We start from the raw sequence: 19,061 nt of genomic DNA, 5'->3' as shown, positions 1-19,061 counted from the left end.
AACATACCACAACTCCAAATTGTTCTGACTCACAGAGATCATAATATTCATTCTTCAGCTCTGCTAAGGCACTGAGTTCTTTCTGTTCAGGGAGGTTCTTAACCAGATTCTAGTGTAAGGAATAGAAATCCACATTAGAGTCATACACATTTAACTATGCTCTTCATAAAAACAGGATATGATGAAATGCAATAATTTCCCAATCTATAGAGATGCATGCCTTTATGCAACAGTGTTACAACCCTTCACCTTAGCAGCATTTTTGCCAAACCTACACAAATCGTATAGGTTTTAGCTATTATTCGCAACTTTCCCCCGGAACTTTCGCTCCTCTGCTGGTACTATATCAAAATGCAGAACTTACAAGAAAGCTCAAAACTTACTATCACTCTCTACAAAAATACTGAGATTATAATACAGGACTTTTGTTTATTGTTTTTATTAAAATAATTCTGCTTTTCAGAGCTCAATGTGGTTCACATATAATTCATTTTTAAAATTCATATTGGTATTATTGTTAATTCACTGCCTAGGGTCTTTGGAGGAGGCAGCATTTAAGAAATTTTCAATAAATAGATAGATAGATAGATAAATAGATAGATAGATAAACAAGCAAACAAGATGAACACAGATTTTTAAGGCACTAGAAAATATGGGGCTTCTTTTAAATTATGAAAGTTGGAAAATAATTTGTTTTGTTTCATTTAAATTCTGGAAGGCTTTACAACTGATGAGGAGACATGGTAGCTGTTTTACAAAGCAATATATTAGAAAATTAATTGATCCTCTTGACAGGGTGGAGGTGGTGAAACTACACAGGCCTTGGTCGAGTGTCCTTCCTATTGCTACTGAAGAGACAAGATGGCATGAAACTGACTTGGTCGGAACTTTTACAATAAATATAAAAACTCAATGTTGCTTAAATCCATCTTGCATTTTCCCAAGGATGGTTTCAGCACGCACTCACACTCTTTATGAGGCAAATGTGTTTTGATGTGTTTACTAACAAGTCATACAAATGACGCTAGCATCTGAAGAGGAGACATCTACTTGCGAGATGGGCAAAGAGCCACCATTCCAAAGTGTTGGCTCTCATAGTCATATTCAGCAGGGGAGAACCACTAGATGTGAAGCTAAAAAGTTCTTCATGATCTATTTATTTACTGAGCATATTTATATCCTGCCATTCTGGCTGTACTGGAGGCAGCTATTCCCACAGTGCTGCTAGTGGCAATAGAATGTGCTGGGTTGAACATGGATGTTTCCCGACACTTTCAGAAGTGTTCAGTCTGATTCCATATCTAAGCACGAGAGCAAAATGTGTTAAATGCAAACTTAATTTATAAAAAACAGGGGTACAAACAGCAGCTACAGCTTCAATACAATGAAGGTTGGATGGTTCTCCCTGGGTCTAATTTGAATGCATGCATCAAATTAACTCAACACTTTCATGGCATAACAGGGAGCATATAGTTCCATATTGTGCATAAAATCAGATTTCAAGTGGCACCTTCCTGATTCTGTTTTAGACCGGGAAGTCAAGAGCAAGTGTTTGTGACAGCAGTGAAACATACTTTGTATTCAATCTTTCATGCCTCATAGCTCTAATTTTATGGTATGTCGGCACTGTGATGCTTTTTTAAAAAACTGCCTATTAAACAGAACTGAGACATTTGTCTACTTTTCACATTTCTGCAATTATTCAACAGCATTTCACAAACTTTATTTTCTTTAAATGTTAATTGCACACTTAAAGGTTAGTTAAGTGAAGGTATCGAACCACCATGCTGTCTCCTGCATGCCAAAACCACCTCTGTTTCTTGCCTCAAAGCTCCTCATTAAGTCTTGGCCATACTTGGGTTCTTCATTCTCAAGTCCATCATAATGGATAGAGATTGGAACCTTGTCAAGTTCAAGATTACATCAACAAAGTGATTGCCAATACACTCCCAAATAATACCATTTTAATCCCATGACTTCTTTTTACATTTACTGTTATGTCTAAGGAAAGCAACAACAAACAACAACAACAACAACGGAAACCAGGCAGAGCTTCAGCTGATATCCAGACCATAAATCAGTGTGACATTTGCATTATTCCCATTAATCTTATGAAAATATATTCTTATTCTGACTTTTTAAAAAACTAGGCTGTGCTTAATTACTAAGATTAAGCAGTTGTCATGTAATTTTAATTCAGATACTTTCATTTTAGTGTTTTAATCTTAACTGTATTATATGCATTTTGATTTCTGTGTTGTTATTCACCACAAACTCCTGGGATGCGATGGGCTAGACATTTAAAAAATCACGAGAAAATGATTAGAAGTGGCTTAAGTATGTAAAATGAAGACAGTCCAACTCAGTTACAAGCTCTAAATTTCAGTATTGCTACCAGTATTAAAAGTCATGATTTTATGCGGAATAGCAGCAAATTACACAAGGTAAGCCATGAAAGAAGTAGAAAAATATCTGCTCAAACTAAAAGTGAGTAAAAAGGAAAGAAACAAAAGGTAACAGATATGCAACTTGGTGTGATTTCACACAAATACCTATTTACAGTTGATAACATTATTTCTGTTTTCTCGCAGTAGGGGGGGAAACAACTGTTTCTTCAGTAGATTTCTAGGATTATCAAGTAGCTAAACCTGTTGCTTAGCTGGAAGACCAAGCAATCATCCACTATAAATTGGTAACACCAAGAATGTCAGCAGGAAAAGAAAACAGAAATAGAAAAGCCTCCATGAAGCAAACACAGGGCATACAGCAAACTTTTGTGTGCCAAGGGTAGTACTGAGTCTCGTCTGTTAAAGAAGCCCTTAAAAAAACCAACCCAAAGTTTATCAACTTGGAATTAACATAAACCTCCATTCTCTCTATAGTCAATATTTTAACAGCATTGGACAAAGAGACTGGCAGGCATCCTCACTAAATTACTAGAACATTTAGTCGTTCTTTAGAATAACTCCTGAGTAGTACTACCGAGAAACTTAGTCTGGATGTTAGCCAGCCAGCGGAGTTAATGGAGATGAATTAACCACTAAAAAACCAAGTGATGTATTGGAGTTTTCGTTACTGCTTTGTCCACATACGTATCGGGGCTTCAGACATGTCCGATTTCATCCACATACATGTCTTGTGGGAGAGAGGCATCCACACCTCACTTGACCTCAGAGTAGAACAAGGAGGTTCCAAGGGTCATGGAATTATATTAAACTAAACACTTCCTAAAAGGAGGGGAAGGAGACCTCATCCCCCCACCCCGAACTGATGTCTGTTAGCAATGTTACTTGCACTGTTTGACATTAAACAGCAAAGCCAAAGCATAAGAACATAAGCACAGCCCTGCTGGATCAGGCCCAAGGAGGCCCATCTAGTCCAGCATCTTGTTTCACACAGTGACACACCAGATGCCACTGGAAGCCTACAGGCAGGAGCTGAAAGGGACATGCCCTCCCTCCTGCTGTTACTCCCCTACAACAATGTCAGGAGTGGCTTATCAACTGTCTTTTATAGTGCAGAACTGGGGAGGAAATAAGTCAACTCACAGGGACACAGGAAGCCGCCTTATACAGAGTCAGACCACTCGTCCGTCTAGCTCAGTAGCATCTACAATGACAAGCAGAAGCTTACCAAGGTCTCAGGTAGGAGTCTTTCCCAGCCCTAAACTGGAGATGCTGCCAGTGACAGAAAACAGGACCTTCTCTTCCACTGAGCTATGGTACCATCCCTTCAGGGGAATATCTTACAGCGCACACATGCAGACTCCCATCCAAATGCAAACCAGAGTGGAGCCTGCTTAGCAAAGGGGACAATTCATCCTTGCCACCACAAGACTAGCTCTCCTCCCCTGTGCACTTATGTGTAATATGTACACTTACACATTGTGATTTGGGTGAACAAATCCATATATTAGGCAGTATCTTTTTAGATATCTGCCTACCATAATTTGCAAAAGGAAAGAGGGGTCGGGGTGAAATAGAGGAAAGAGCCATATATAATCAATGAAACAGATTGTAGTTCATCTGCAGCATAACGGGGCAAACATAATATATGTTGCCAGCACTCCCATTCTGTGAGCTCCCAGAAGTCTCTCTGCTTATGTCTGAGGCTACAGGCTTGTAGTTCCCACTCTTAACATGCTCAGGAGCCTCAGGGGATCATGGGCTCCCCATTTGTTGGCATATGGGGACAGGTCACTTAGCAAGCAGTGAGACGATCACCCCCAGTTTCACAGCTATCAAAGTAAACTGAAAGGGGATTAGCCTTGCGCCTTTCCCTCTATTGGAAATGTCTAAGCAGACCAAGAGTTAGCTTTCAAGCTAACTTCACTTTCAAGGTCTCTCTGTCCGAAGACTGACTCTTTACTTCCCCCTCCTGTGCGGCTGCCTCAAACAAGCTAACGCTAATCACCTCAGCAGGAAAAGCAGACAAGGCCCTGTGAACGCTACTCCATCCCTTCCACATCACAAAAGAGCTAATGGGCAACTGGAACTCAGGAGATGGGCTCATTAAAATCTCTGGTGGGCTTACTGGGCCCTTCTAACCCAACAGATATCATCCTTGCACGTCCATTTACATTCAGGTTGTTCTTGATCAGTCATGCCATTTTGTTTTACCCACGCACAACAAACAGATCCTTTTGAGATCCACCGGAATTTCCCTCCTCAGGAACAGGAAGAAGGAACAGCCGGCATTTCACCTCAGGACACATTCTGGGCTGTAACTGGCCCTGGTTTCTTGAACCAGGGTGCTTCATCTGGACTCTCTACCGTGGAGTCACCCACTGTTTTGGTGACAGACCATCAGCCATAAGAGTGGGCCATGACTTGCTCTTGGCGCCATTCCCGCTCTCAGTCTCCAGATTGGCCATCCTCACTGGCCCAATCTGCCCAGCTCACCTTACTGCTACAAGAAGTTGGCTACGTGAGGACAGACCCCTTTGGGTTTACCCCTGCAGCCTAAGCTCCGAGCTACTTTTGGTTCTCCGCTACTATATCCCGGTTCCTGGTCCGTCCCTGAGGAAAGAGGTCCTTCAGCTATGCCAGAGCCATGAGGGTCCAATCACGCCTAATGGAAGGTTATAAGATCATCACTGTGCCCCTCGGGGCTCTCGCTATCCCTGCTCTTTCCTAAATCCAAAAACCTGTTTCTCTACAGCCTTCTTTTCTCTAGCCAGCCTGGAATCCATTTAATTCGGACACCAAGCTAATGGCCTCTTTGCAAGTCATCTGGTTAATCTCTGTAACATATTTTTAGTAGTAAGATTGCTTTAACCAACTCTCTTATTCTGCTGTACCCCTAAACCCTCAAATAAAAGCTTACTTTATTTTGAACTTCAACCTATCAGTTCACTTCCCCGGGACCAGAACCTTGCACAAATTTATTCTTAGAATAAATGCTTAGAATTTCAGCCTTAAATGTAGAATTTTGACCTAAATTAGACTACACTAATTCCTGATGAAACAAACAAGCCTAAAGGCTATGTTGAATCACTTTGGATATTTTTAGCTAAATATTCCTAGTTTGTGTTACACACACAGCTTTCTAACATCTACTTTGATTTTTAAGCAGAAAAATACCTAGATTTGATGTATCTGTTCATTATATGGTGGCTTGTAAAGTTCATTTTTTAAGTATATGGCAAGGGGATGTTGCAAGAACAAGAAGCGTACCGTTTAACTTAAGATAAATTCCTTCTCTTGATTCTGAGAACAAAACATTATAATGCTGGATATAGACATTACTCTCCTACTCCTATTTAGCTCTACTAGTGCTTAATTTAAAAAAAAAATTCTTTTAGAATACATGTTTCAGTTTTTATGGTTTAAGAAAGATAACTGAAGAGGTTAAACAGGAAGAAAAATAAACCTTTATTCTGAAAGTTCAATACCCTAAACAGGTATCCATTTATTGTCTCTTGGGGTAAGAGATCCTTGAGCACATGCATACACAGCTTTACTACTTTATTTCTACTGAACAAAATTTTAGTGGCATCTTTGTGGGGGGTGTCAAACATTTCATTACAAAAAGATCTTGGTATTGGTTATTCTAGAAGCCTAGAAGTGAAGCCTTAAAGTTTCTAGAATAGGATAAAAATCTAGATTAGCGAAACAATGTCAATTAATACTTAAAATGAGAATTGGGAAATCGCAAAATGGATTAAAAGGCAGAATTATCCATTTAAATCATTTTGAACTGATAAGCAGCCTACTTTCAGAATGGGTTTCCTCAGGGTTTGGGAACAGCCTTACTGCCCTATAGCACACTCAGTATTCCTACTGTGGGGAAGAAACAAAAAGGCCCTCCAGAAAAACATTCTGAAAAGTTCTTGTTTCATTCTTCCAGGAGATGCCATATACTAACTTACCTGAATCAACGCTTCACTCAGTTTTTCTTCATCTACTTCTAAAATAATGTTTTTTATTTCCTCATAAGGCATGCGGAAAGATCCCAGGAAAATAGCTGAAACAAAAGACCACCATGATTTGAGAAACCCACTATTGTCCACTTTAGGACTTCATTTATTTTCACATAGAAATGCCCATAGGCTATATATCAAAGAATATCCATTTTATTTTTTTTAAAAAACAACACCAGTAATGTCCTTTCAATTGATTGTGTATTATGTCAACCACGCTCTGCACAAGTGGATTGCCAGCCATGTCAGGGAAAGGGCTGTGATTGGGAGCCTCGGCTGCTGCTCCCTACCAGGGAAGAACCTTCTCCGCTGCTCCAACAGCCAGTTCATCAGAGACGGAAAGAGCCAAGGGAAGCACCCCCTGGCTTCTGCTACTAGCCAGAGGGCTAAAGGCTGCTAAGCTGTGCACATATGCATGTGTGTTTTCCTCTTGTTTTAAAAATTGTATAAATTGGTAAGCTGGCGATGCGATACACATATTGAAAAGGACTCCCAAGTATTTCTTTACGACCTTCAAATCTATATGTTAAAAAAAGATGATAAGACTTGTAAAAACATTGTTAAAGATGTTAAAAGCACAATAAAAACAGACGTTCCGGCGCCAAACGCCAGCCTCAGTGTAACAACACTGAGGCTGGCGTTTGATGCCGAAACGTCTGTTTTTATTATGCTTTTAACAACATCTTTAACAACGTTTTTACAAGTCTTATCATCTGTTTTGAATGCAATATATTTGAAGGTCATAAAGAAATGTTTTAAAAATCATTATGAGTGCAATCCCTTGTAAGCCTCTTGAGGAATATTCAGCTGAAAGGTGGGATATAGCTCCTACAAATCCAATGAATGCATTCATAATTTGAAACACAATGAAATTGTTATCAACTTCATAAACAAAAAAGTAAAATATAAATATTTATCATAATAATAAAATCCTCAGACTCGTATTAAAACCCACCAGCACAATCTTCAGACACTTTCTGAAGACAACATAGGTCATGTCTGTGCTTTAATTTTTGCTGGGTTTTGGCAGCTGTAGGCAGGTTTTGGCAGCTTTTGGAGTAAGGATGCCATCTCCCCTGGATTTCTGGGTAGTGTCTAGATTTTAAGCAAGCTGCCCAAATTGCTTAGCCTGCCCGGATTCCCAGCTTTCTTCTTTCCTTTTAACACTAAGCTCTAGCCCTTGTAGAAATGGAATTATGGAGCAAAATATGCAGACACTATTCTGCTCAACGCAGGACTTCAAGTAAGGCAGGTAAAGCAAGGAGGCTGGCTGGGAGAAATTAACAGTAAGTAATCCCCTGAGGAATGTTGCCTTTGTTTTTTTCCAGCAGAGAGGCTCTATAGGACAGTTGGGAAGATAACTTGATTTTGATGTAAATCATTGCCTACCTATGTATTGTAATGTTTAAGATTTTTGGCTTTCTAGTGCAATCCATTCTATGCATGCCTACTTTTCTGGTAGAAAATTATTTTGTGCTGGTAGATATCCAGAGCAAATAGAAGACAACTGGACAGTGCATCAGTTAATTTGCATAGCAAATTATTTGCACTCTAATTTGCATGGCATGCAAATTAGGGTGTCCAGATTTGGAGAGCTTGAATAAGGCCACCAGTTTGGAGGCATATTTACAGGAGTGTTTATCATTATGCACTCAAGTTTAATGTAATGTTAAGCTGGTTCTCTCTCTCATTCCATTTTAGGGGTAGAGTACTCTTCAGCTACGTAACATCTCTTGCCCACATCCAGGATCACTGACTATTACTATGATGCGACTTATAACTCAAGCCTCAAATTTCTTGGGAGTCTAAAGAACCACCACTGTTGAAGGAAAAATACACACACGGAAGACTGTGGTTTTCCACATTAAGAAACTTCTCTAGACATAAAGGTAAAGTGTGCTGTATAGTCGGTGTCGACTCCTGGAGACCACAGAGCCCCCTGGTTGTCTTTGGTAGAATACAGGAGGGGTTGACCATTGCTTCCTCCTGCACAGGAGGAGATGATGCCTTAAAGCATCTTCCTATATCACTGCTGCCCGAAAGAGGTGTTTCCCGTAGTCTGAGAAACATACCCGCAGAGATTCAAACCAGCAACTTCTGGCTCGCTAGTCAATTCACTTCCTGCTGCGCCTAGACATATTTATCCCTTATTATGGAATGATTTACAACAAAAAACTATTACAACAATCTTATGCAGGCCTGGAAGTTTGGGCTATGGCAAGCAATGTATAAAATGCAACAACAGATTACATACATAAATTCTGTGCTGTTTTCCCATCCAATATTCTCAGCTCTTTAACTTTCTTCTTAGGGAGGGCTATCTTCTTTTCTTCTGTATCGTCCACGACCTTTTTAACTGCAAGACAAAGGGTCATATATGAGTAGATGCCATGGTGCAATGTTGCCACATCCAATTTCTGTTTAAACCTTACAGTGTCTGCATGCATGTGCTCTATACATTGTGTTTAAGAACTGCTATCGATAAACTCAAGGACAGTTCATAAAGCAATCGTGGACAGGATAACCAACAGACAACATTTTGGACTTTGCTCTAGAAGCAAAAGGATGTGTTCAGGGCCAGTGAAGGATAGTCAAGTGTTTCCTATCAAATCGAATAGGCCCTGTGTCTGAGACTGACCCACAGATCCTTCTGTTCCTTCCTCCCCATCTGCCTTCAGCCACTGTTGTGCAAATGAATTACCACAAATTCCACCTCCAGCACATTAGGGCCTCCTACTGGTTGCAACCACAAAACACTGATCTTTAGTTAATTTATTTATTCTACCGACACCCACATTAATGTAAAACATAGTCAAGGGAAATAGAAAAGGTTCAGGTGTTGGGAAAGGCAAGCAAAATCATATTAACCAAACAATCAAAGAGAGGATCTAAATTAAACCTGTTGGTAAGCAACCAGGATTTTGTTTTCATTTAAAACTGTGATCTATTTTGTGAGCAATAACGTATTTGTTTATCCAAGCTAGGGAGGAAAAACTGATGCAACATGCTGCAAGAGATTGTTTTCCATTTGACTCTTATGTTATGCACTGCAGGCACAGCTGAGAGGTGGCTATATCCTTGTACTGTATACACCTGTAAACTAATGTATCCCCCTGAAAGGATAGATTTATTACGATACCTGTTTGGTGCCTGTACAATGGCAATAGCCAAAGTGAGCCAGAAACACAGAGACAATTAAACCCAACCAATTGCTCTGATGACAGGGGAAACCCTCAAGAAAGATGTAATGGTTCAGAGACTTAATTAAGTAAAACTTCACTATTAGCTCATCCCAAAATCTGGAAACACATGGGTTTTGAAAATTAACAGCTGCACAATGCCTAATGTACTCTCGCACCTGATCATTAACTCAATTATTGAACACCATTAAATATTGCCTTTGCAAAAATTTAACTGTTCTAATGTTAAAACAAAACAGATTGCATTGTACAATATTGGCCAGAGATATAGCAGAGGAATCAGCACCTAAACTATCATCCAGAATAAGGAATTTCCAAAGGTACACTCCTCACCCCTACATCACGGACAAGCTGTGTCCTAACCTCTCTCTAACCTATACTGCAAAGTGGGGTACAGAAGCACCCCAAGTATAACTTCAGTGGTCAGATGCTAACGAAATAGCAGCTTACTGAGCTCTAAATAACAGCATTACTAAGACACCTTCAGAACCAGCTAAGTGAACCAAAGGTTACAATATCCCATGCCATCAACAACTTTGCATATCAATATCAATATCAATGGCAATGGACATTTTGCTTCTCTGTGAATTCCCATTTCTACAGGTGGCAGGCAATTGTTACTGCTCAGATTGTGTTCATGCCTGAACTGCTAGGCTTCAAATGCTGCTGTCTGGATCTTGCTAAATCCAGCACTCCTGAATAACATTTTTCTTTGCTGAAAAGAGTCACTGCAGAAGGTTAGGCTGAACACTATTATTGACTGGACAAAGATCCAAACCTCTTGCCATTCTGCTCATGTGGTGGCTTTCCTTTTTCTAGGTGAGCACACCATGAAAATTCCCCAAACTTCTCGCCTGGAGTACAGGTTACTATAAGGGCAGGAGTGAATATGGCAGGGATCCCTTGCATTCACCACAAACAACGGATTCTGGTCTCTACTCATACATTATTGTGGGGAGAAAGGCAATATGATATCTGTGGTTGTACCCCACTTCTGAAGATCTCTCCTTCGGGGGGAAATAAATTCAAACAACTCAAGCAAAGCAGTGCAAGGACTTTATTACTGTTCAAGCATCTTGCTCAGCGATGAGGGTGGCCAGGGGTGCCTTTGAACTGCTTCGGTTAGTGTGCCAGCTGCATCCCTTTCTCAAGAAGGCAGATCTGGCCACTGTTACCCATGCCTTAGTCATGTCATGGCTGGATTACTGTCATATGCTCTACATGGCGCTGCCCTTGAAGAATATTCGGAAACTGCAGCTAGGGCAAAATGTGGCAACTAGGATTATACCTGGAGCTGCCCACTGGGATCATATTACCCCCATTTTGAAAGAGCTACATTGGCTGCCAATCTGTTTCCAGGTCCAATTCAAAGTGCTGGTTTTGACCTCTAAAGCCCTCAACGGTTTGGGCCCTGCATACCTGAGAGACCGCCTGCTCCCAAGGGTTGCTGCCCACTTGACAAGGTCACTGGCGGGCGGGGGGCGGGTGAAGGCTGCTCCATGTGCAGACAATGAGGGAGGTTGCACACCCTGGACAGGGCCTCCTCAGTCATGGCCTCCAGACTTTGGAAAGCTCTCCCAGTGGGCATCCACTCCCCCGTCTCCATCACAGTTTTTAGAAAGCAAGGAAAATCTTAGCTTTTTACCCAGGCGTTTAAATGAGTGTTTTATTTGCTGCTGCTTTGTACCTTATAGTTATATTGCACATATTTTCAAAACTTTTAATTAGATTTGTATTTTTATATTCCATTTTAATTCTAATTGTGTCATTTTTATGGGTTTATTCAATTTTAATTCTTATTGTGTAGTTTTTTATGGTTTTTATGTTGTTTTTAAATGTTTTGTAAACAGCCTTGAGATTATTTTGATGAAAGGAAGTATAAAAATTCAACAATAACATAAATAAATAAGATTTTCGTGGCTGGTTTTGTGTGTGTGTAAGTAAATAATTGTTACTTACTCTGAACCTTGAGGTACAGAGGAAGCTCTAAATCTAAATATACACACAGACACACACACGAATACCACAAACTTATTTTCTTTGGTGTTCATGACTCCATACAGAATGAAATAATGTTCTAAAAGAGAGTCAGTATCCCAAGAAAGAGAACAATATGCAGATGAACTCTCTGCCGCGGACAGACCGTTGAGGCTCGGTAAGTACAGAAAGGCAGTCTAAGCATGCATTAGCATGTTGTACTCAACACTGAATGATGAAATCACAGTGCAATGGATCACAAGGAGACAGAGCATATCACCGAGGTCAACACCACATCCTCTGAAACCTCCTAATGATGATTACCTTTGAAACTTGTTCTTGAGAAGTTATACAATGCAGAATTAACAAATGAGTGTATTACCTACCAAACACGTTGCAGTCATAACATTTTACTCAGACTTAATTAAAATACTGCGAACACAACAGTATTTTGAAGCATTTGTAATACACAGAGTAGATAGCTCTCTCATTCTTTCCATTTTCTAGACATTTTTATGGCCGGCATTTAAAACAGGGGAGTAAGAAAGAGTGTGTTTGCTAAACAGTATCATCCTTTTAACATTCTTCAGTGCTGTGGTGTTTCTTACTTCATACTGCCCCCTGCCCCCTCATCACACTGCCAAAGTCATTCAGTCTCTTAAATGGTCATGGTCTTTTTCTTACGTGTCTTTAATACCCAAGTTATTGTCCTCGCACCTCCCAAGCAACAGAAGAGAAGGAATACATCCCATTAACCATTATATTCCATCAACCGTTAATGCAAGGCAACCAGTGGAGTCAATAGCTTCAATGTGACCCCTGTCAGTTTTGCGCAAGTACTGTTTAGTTTTGGACACAATAAGGGCAAGGATGTACTCTGAAGAGCTGCACCGAAACCAAATCCCTAAGGAAGAAATTGTTCATGACAGTCAGAATTCCTCCTGGGCTATCTCAGAGTTCTGCCTCCTTTTGCTGAGAGCACAGTTCTGACTCTTTTCAGGCAACTCACGGGAAAGAAAACAAAGGTTTTGTTCCTAAAAGGAGGGGGAGAAAGAGTCCTCTGTGGAAAAAAGTCTTCACTCTGAAGCAATATAATGGAAGGGAAAGTCAAATGCATGTCCTTCATAGTGCAATAACTGTCTTCCGAAGCCTTTTAATAATTTGTTTTGAGCTGGTTGAAAAAAGAAGAAGTGTACAACACTTCATTGTCATTCCAAATAACTTTTCTCCAGGTTCTTCAGTATCTCACCTTAAACAGTGTCTTCCTAAATCCACAAAATTCCATGCTAACAAAATAGCTCTAAAATCTAGGATCACTCTCAGATTATTTGGATGAAGGTGTCACTAAAAGGTTCCTATGGAGAGATGGTTTGAAGTGACTCATAGCTTGGAAAAATAAATGCTTATGCGGCAAGTACCTAAATATATATGCTTAAATACATACACAGATTTTTTTCTTTTCTCTTGTTGATATTTTGCTTCTCCTCTTCAAAATTAACTTACCTAAAACCTGTGATCAACTAGAATATCAGCATCAACTCAGAAAAGGGGAAACAATGCCAGATAAGAGTAATGCTGATATCCTAAATATTCACTGTTGTTTGAACTGTTTCTAGTGATAGTTGTTTTCTGATGCCATATTAATACACTTTTGCTAGAAATATAGCCATCAAATTACAAGGACATTCCTTAACAATGGAAGCTGCCTTATACCAAGTCAGATCATTGGTCCATCTAGCTCAGTGTGGTCTACCCTGACTGGCTGTGACTTCTCCAGAGAAGCCGTTAGCCCTACCTGGAGATGCCAGGGAGAGAACGTGGGACCTTCTGCATACAAGTAGATGCTCTCCCACTGAACAACGAACCCCATCACTTAAGGGAAAATCTTACAGCAGACAGCACTCACATGTAGTCACCCATCCAAATGCAAAGCAGGGCTGACCCTTCTTAGCAAAGGGAATGCTCCCTACCTACAGCTCTCCTTAATCACTCACCTGGACACCCTTTACATATGGCCTTTTATCATACTGTATATTCCCATCAACAGTCCTACATACATAAGAGACTCCTAGTCTCAACACCTAGTGCTAAATAACATGCTTCCCTCCCTACAGGGAGAATTTCATCAGCATGACTCTCTACATAATGAGGGTAGAAGGATTTCCAGAGCTGGCTAAACTTTTCCAGGACATGACCACCTCCTACTTTGTGAGTGGTTCGTTCAGTGAAAAAGGCCTTTATTGCTGCTTGCTATGACTCTTATTCAAAAGAAATGCCCCTTTGGATACTGCAGTGGCTGGAATGGAGAGACATGTTGCAGTTACAGAAATTATTTAACTCTGGAAACAGATCACTATTGGAAGAAAATAATACTCTCTGACATCCAGAGCAACGGTGCGCTTGCAGAATGAGCAAATTTGAGCTGGCGCAAGACATTTTGCGTTAGTGCAGGATTCACCAATAAGGGTTCCAGGGCTCCAGATGATCACCAGACACGGAAAGGTGATCAACTGGGTTTTATGTGGGCAGCCATATGCAGTATCCTGTCATCAACACCACAGCTAACTATGCTCCAAGGATTAGGCTGGTAAAAGGGGAGAACAGATTGACTGATTGATTGATTAACTGATTGATTTAACATATTGGTATGCCTCCCAAATTGGCACGTCTCTCCAGCCTACTGGAGGCCACACAATACATGACTACTCTAGAATAGCTTTTTATCCCAGATTTTCAAAGCACCTACTAGCCACGCCCATTTTTTCTAATTAAGTCAACAGCTGTGTGATCTAACCAAGTACATGTGATGCCACCTGGAAGGGATGCAAATTGCACATTTATCAGCGCCAACAGTGAAGATAAAGTGTGTCTGCCACGTTCCGATCCTTCCTGTAATCATAAAAGCCAACAATCCTGTCAAGGTGTTTTTAAAAAGGATAAGGAGGAAAGTAAAGAACAGAAAAGGGAGTGGGGGGTGCTTTTTAAAAAACAACAACCATGTAGATTCATTTTTAGACTGTGATATCAACTTAATCAAAAGTTACTGTATCAAAGCTTGCTGGATGCAAAAACTCCATTAAAATGAAGAATAATTGATGTAAAGTTGCATCTGTTTGTCAGTAGTGACATTGCTTCCCAAGAACAAAACCAAAAAGCATGCCAGATGACGGCTTGATCAGGCCGCCCGATCAAGTCAGCTTCAGATTATTCATGTGTGCCAGAATAAGGAACAACAGCTATTGTTATAAACAACTGTTGCTTGAAACCTTTTTTTAAAAAAGAATTTACATTTAAGAAGAAATGGCAGCTCTACTGTTGCAAGAGGTTTCTTCTCCTTCTCCAGCCCAAGACATCACAAGGACCCAGCGGGCAGAAATGCACGTGTCTGCGCATTCACATGCACAACACATTGGAAACATGTGGCAGGAACAACAACGCCCCTTTTGCAACCTCAGGAGGAACAACAAAATCCTCCTATAAACACCAAGGCTGAGACCACTAAATATTCGTCCAAACTGGAAAACTTGGCAACCGGCTCAGAAGACATGTCAATGAAAAGGGAAGAAGAAGGGAACCCCCTTCCCCCTGTAAGATCCAATTGGGATCATTTTTATATTGAATAAGTGCATAGATAGGTTAGCCATATTGTATTAGGTAAATGTTTGACATGAGTCTGTTCGCTTGATACAGTTTAGGCCTTGATCAATGCTGTCATATAGGTAAAGTCCTAGATCATCCGCATTGTGCTCAAAATTAGATATCCTCTTCACGGTTCCATATACATACTCCCACCTCAGTGGAGTCCCGTTCTCCCACATTACATTTGAATTACCTCCAGAGCTTATACAGAGTGCAAAGTGAGTAATTTCCCGCTCACTGTTCAAGAAAGCCCCCACCTTCTCTCTCGTCTAATCTTAGAGACCCAGCCTGTCAACTCAGGCAAACTTCCTCATTTTTCACTGAAAAGCATAGTCTAAAAAGTAAGAGTATGCTAACCACAAACTTCACGCTTGGAAAGTTTGGTGCTGCCCAGAGTCTGTACCTTTCGGTTCCCTTACGCACAGGTCACCTTTGACCAATAGTATTAAATGTCAAGGGGGACAGGTTAGCAGAAGGTCATGTATGATCAGGACCCCTTCTTTGTCTAATCACTATTGATGCCTAGGTGGGAAAGGTGAGGATACTTAAAACCCTAATTTGAGGATAGAAGGGAGGGCTCTCTCCCTCAGGGAGGGTGGCTCAGGCACAGCACACAGGAGGAGGAAAGGAGGAAGTTGATCCAATCAATCAATTTGACGGCACCTAGAATCTAGCAAAAAGAGGAACAAGTCGAGGTTCCCTTGGGGTATAGTATATTGTGACCGCAAGGGTCTGGCTGTCCTGTCAGTGTCTCAAGGCTGTTAGTTTTGTGACTGCTTTGTGTGAGAGAAGTAATTTTGCTGCAATCTATGTGCTGCGATTCATCTGAACATTGGTAAGAAAATAAATCTGTTTTGATTAAACATAACCCCTTCATTCTCCTCGTGTCTTCTTGAGTCTTGGGATTCTCGACAGCCAGGACCATCAGAAAGAACCCAGTTAGTGTGAGAATTTTTGGAGTCCTCATTTATTCCTGGTTGCAGGGATTTTGAGATGCCAAAAATCTCTTACACCCCACCCAAACGATGGGGTGGGTTGGGGGGAAAGAACACAGGCCTTGTGCTTTCTAGAGTCAGGTAACTCAGTCTCTGGAGTTTCCCCTTCTCCATTACCAGCTCTTCAGAAATTAGCAAGATTCATAATCAGTAAACTCATGAATAATTTTCAGAGAGAGAGAGCAGCCACACAACAAATTGATAAAAGGAAAGAGGTCCTCTCCTTTTCAACAACTTTTTTGCGAGCTGAACCACTAAAAAACCTTAAGGCCATTCAGTACATAGGCTCCTTTAAGCGATTCATTAACCGTCACCAGACAAGGACACAGCTCCTTTTGAAAGGCTTTCAAAAGTTGTCTCTTGCAGAAGAGAAACTATGAACATATCAAACAATTATCAGTCCAAAAGGCTGTCTTCAGCCAGAAGCATTCTACCGAGAATGTTTATGAATAATTCTAGCTTCTCCTTGATTTTAAATTAACATAGTACGACAACACCTGTGAATAGTCTTATTCGTTTTAATTAAACACACACACTCCACCTGGGATAAACATTAAAAAGGGGAGAGGTAAGTATTTCATATAATTCAGCTATTTATCTCAAACTTCAAAGCATTCACTTTTGCCACAAATGTTTCTGATCCTTCATCTTATTTTTGTACATTTCTCTCTTTTGCCATATGCGTCCATGCAAAAATACATATTCATCAGCCATTTATTCAGATAAGGAAAGAGGCACAGCATATTCACTTGATGTTAAACCTGTATTTGCCTGTACAAATCAGACGATCTAAATTACTTGCATTACAGCTCACCAAGTTTCAGAATTCTATTAGAATGGAATTCATTGCACAGGACTGCAGAAGGTCTTTGATTTATCCTAATGTCAGGCTTTTAAAAAGTTGTATAAGCCCCATCTGAAACCTGGAGAGACACTACAGTACCAGTCAGCACAGACCATCCTCAAACAGTCCGGCACAGGTAAGCTTCCTGTATTCCAATGGGACTTTGGTGGGTTTCAAAAAAACTTGTGTAGGATACTGCTGCACAAGGAGAGATCCATGACACCCCAAAACTCGGGAGCATTCCTAGAGTTACTCTTTGCACCCCACTGTTTCTTCTTTACATTGCAGATTTATTTTCAGGCAGATGAAGGGGTTGGGGCTTTGTTCTAAAAAAAAATTTCAGATGTTTAGGGGCTGTTTGTTTTGTTTTGAATCTCCATTATCCTGGCGTGCAGCATCTGAAGCACTGCTTTTGCTAATGGAAAGCATATCCACCTCCCACAGGGAGTCCTCATTGAAATCTGGTTCCTCCTCCCAGCCTCCTTCTCTGCTATATCCTATTCCACTCCCAAGCTTCCCTCACCCCCCACACAAGGGGGACTGCAGTGGGAAGGAGGAGGGAAAGTCTCCTCCCGAAATTGTAACTTCCCCTGCAGCTCTCAGGGATCCAATCCACTGAAAAATAACCTGGTTTAAAAGAAAATATGAATTTAATACAAACATTTTAAATCCCTCATTTTGCAGCTTAAAACTGAATTAATGACCCTCTGTCAAGCCCACAGACGCTAAGCCTTGGTTTCCTATGTAAAGGGTGGGGGGGGGGAATACACTATGGGGAAATATATTTTACTTCTCAGAACAATTATACATTTGATACAGTAGGTCATAAACTACATTTATTATTGTGGCACATTATGAATATTTATTATTCTCAACGACGCTGCATGGGCATTTTATTTCCCCGTCCCTTTTTGCATAGTTTTGCCCAGTAATTACCAGCCTTACAATGGCCCTTTCCCTCAAGGAATTGTTCTTGCTCAGTCTTCTTGCCACTGTGCAGATTTCTCGTGCTTATATGTGCACAGAGCTAGGACTCCACCATTCCTCTCTCCAGCATACCAATGGCTAGAGTTTCCCCGCTCTGTTGAGCTCCCTCCCCGACCTGGGTTCTCCATGAATTGTAATCTGTAGGAAAGGTGGGTCTGCTCAGAAGCTCTGTCCTTCCATTGTTTAAGCAAATACCTGGGAACAACAAGGTAAGAATGGAAGGAGATTTGCATGGCAGTTTAGCCCTTGGTTGAGGGCTTTTCTGCGGCTTGCCTGGGGTTTTTACGCACAGCAGGCTTTACCACAAGTTTGCGGGGAGGCTTTACTGCAAACTCAAAGTTGTCCCATAAAACCAACACAAATGATGGATTTTTTAAACCCCGGATATAAATCCATACCAGAGGAGATGCAAGTTAAAGGGCTTCGAAAGCCCCACGTGAAAAGCTTCCAGGTAAGTGGGCCATGCTGCTTTCACTCAGCTGAACTCACTTGTGTTTGATCTCACCATTCTGGAAGACGGGATCTGAGATACGATTTCTTTCCAGGCAGGCTTAATAATTCAGCAGCTATTGTTTAATTATTTGATGGGCGGGGCGGGGGGGTGGGGGCACCCTGTCCATTTAAAACCAGAGTTAAGGCTATCTCAATCTGGCTCAAGCTCCAGAATTTGGAAGCTAAGGCTGATGCCTTAACAGACATGCCACGTGATCAGTCATGATGTTGTGCAAGGTCAGAAGGTAACCAGAATTTGGAACTCACCCCAGCACACCGGTGGCAAATGAAGAGTACAACCACTGTTGTATACTGGTCCAGTTACCTGCCCTTCAATTCTATTGACATATCATATGTATGAATGCCCCCAAATGGTGTGTCACTGACTCAGTTTGTCAAATCATTCCATGCTTATTAACTTCACTTCACAAGTAAAACATTAAAATAAATAGTTGACCGACAACCCACAAGAGAGAACTGAATTATAATAAACTCAGAATGAATAC

The 19,061-nt window shown here is 40.8% G+C and overlaps 1 protein-coding gene across 4 annotated transcripts in view; it reads right to left on the bottom strand.

The window, feature by feature from the left end:
* DIAPH2 (diaphanous related formin 2) overlaps positions 1 to 19,061 on the bottom strand; it is a 312,070-nt gene that overhangs the window by 191,125 nt on the left and 101,884 nt on the right. For all 4 annotated transcript variants that reach the window (XM_053274418.1, XM_053274417.1, XM_053274419.1 and 1 more), the window contains 3 exons: positions 8,676 to 8,777; positions 6,371 to 6,465; positions 8 to 109 (listed from right to left, as the gene is read on the bottom strand). In XM_053274418.1, the coding sequence (XP_053130393.1) occupies positions 8 to 109; positions 6,371 to 6,465; positions 8,676 to 8,777 (299 nt within the window). The remainder of the gene's footprint in view (positions 1 to 7; positions 110 to 6,370; positions 6,466 to 8,675; positions 8,778 to 19,061) is intronic.

This window comes from Hemicordylus capensis, chromosome 11 (genome assembly GCF_027244095.1).
Source record: "Hemicordylus capensis ecotype Gifberg chromosome 11, rHemCap1.1.pri, whole genome shotgun sequence".
Classification (NCBI taxonomy): domain Eukaryota; kingdom Metazoa; phylum Chordata; class Lepidosauria; order Squamata; family Cordylidae; genus Hemicordylus; species Hemicordylus capensis.
This window is presented reverse-complemented; position numbering and strand designations above follow the sequence as displayed.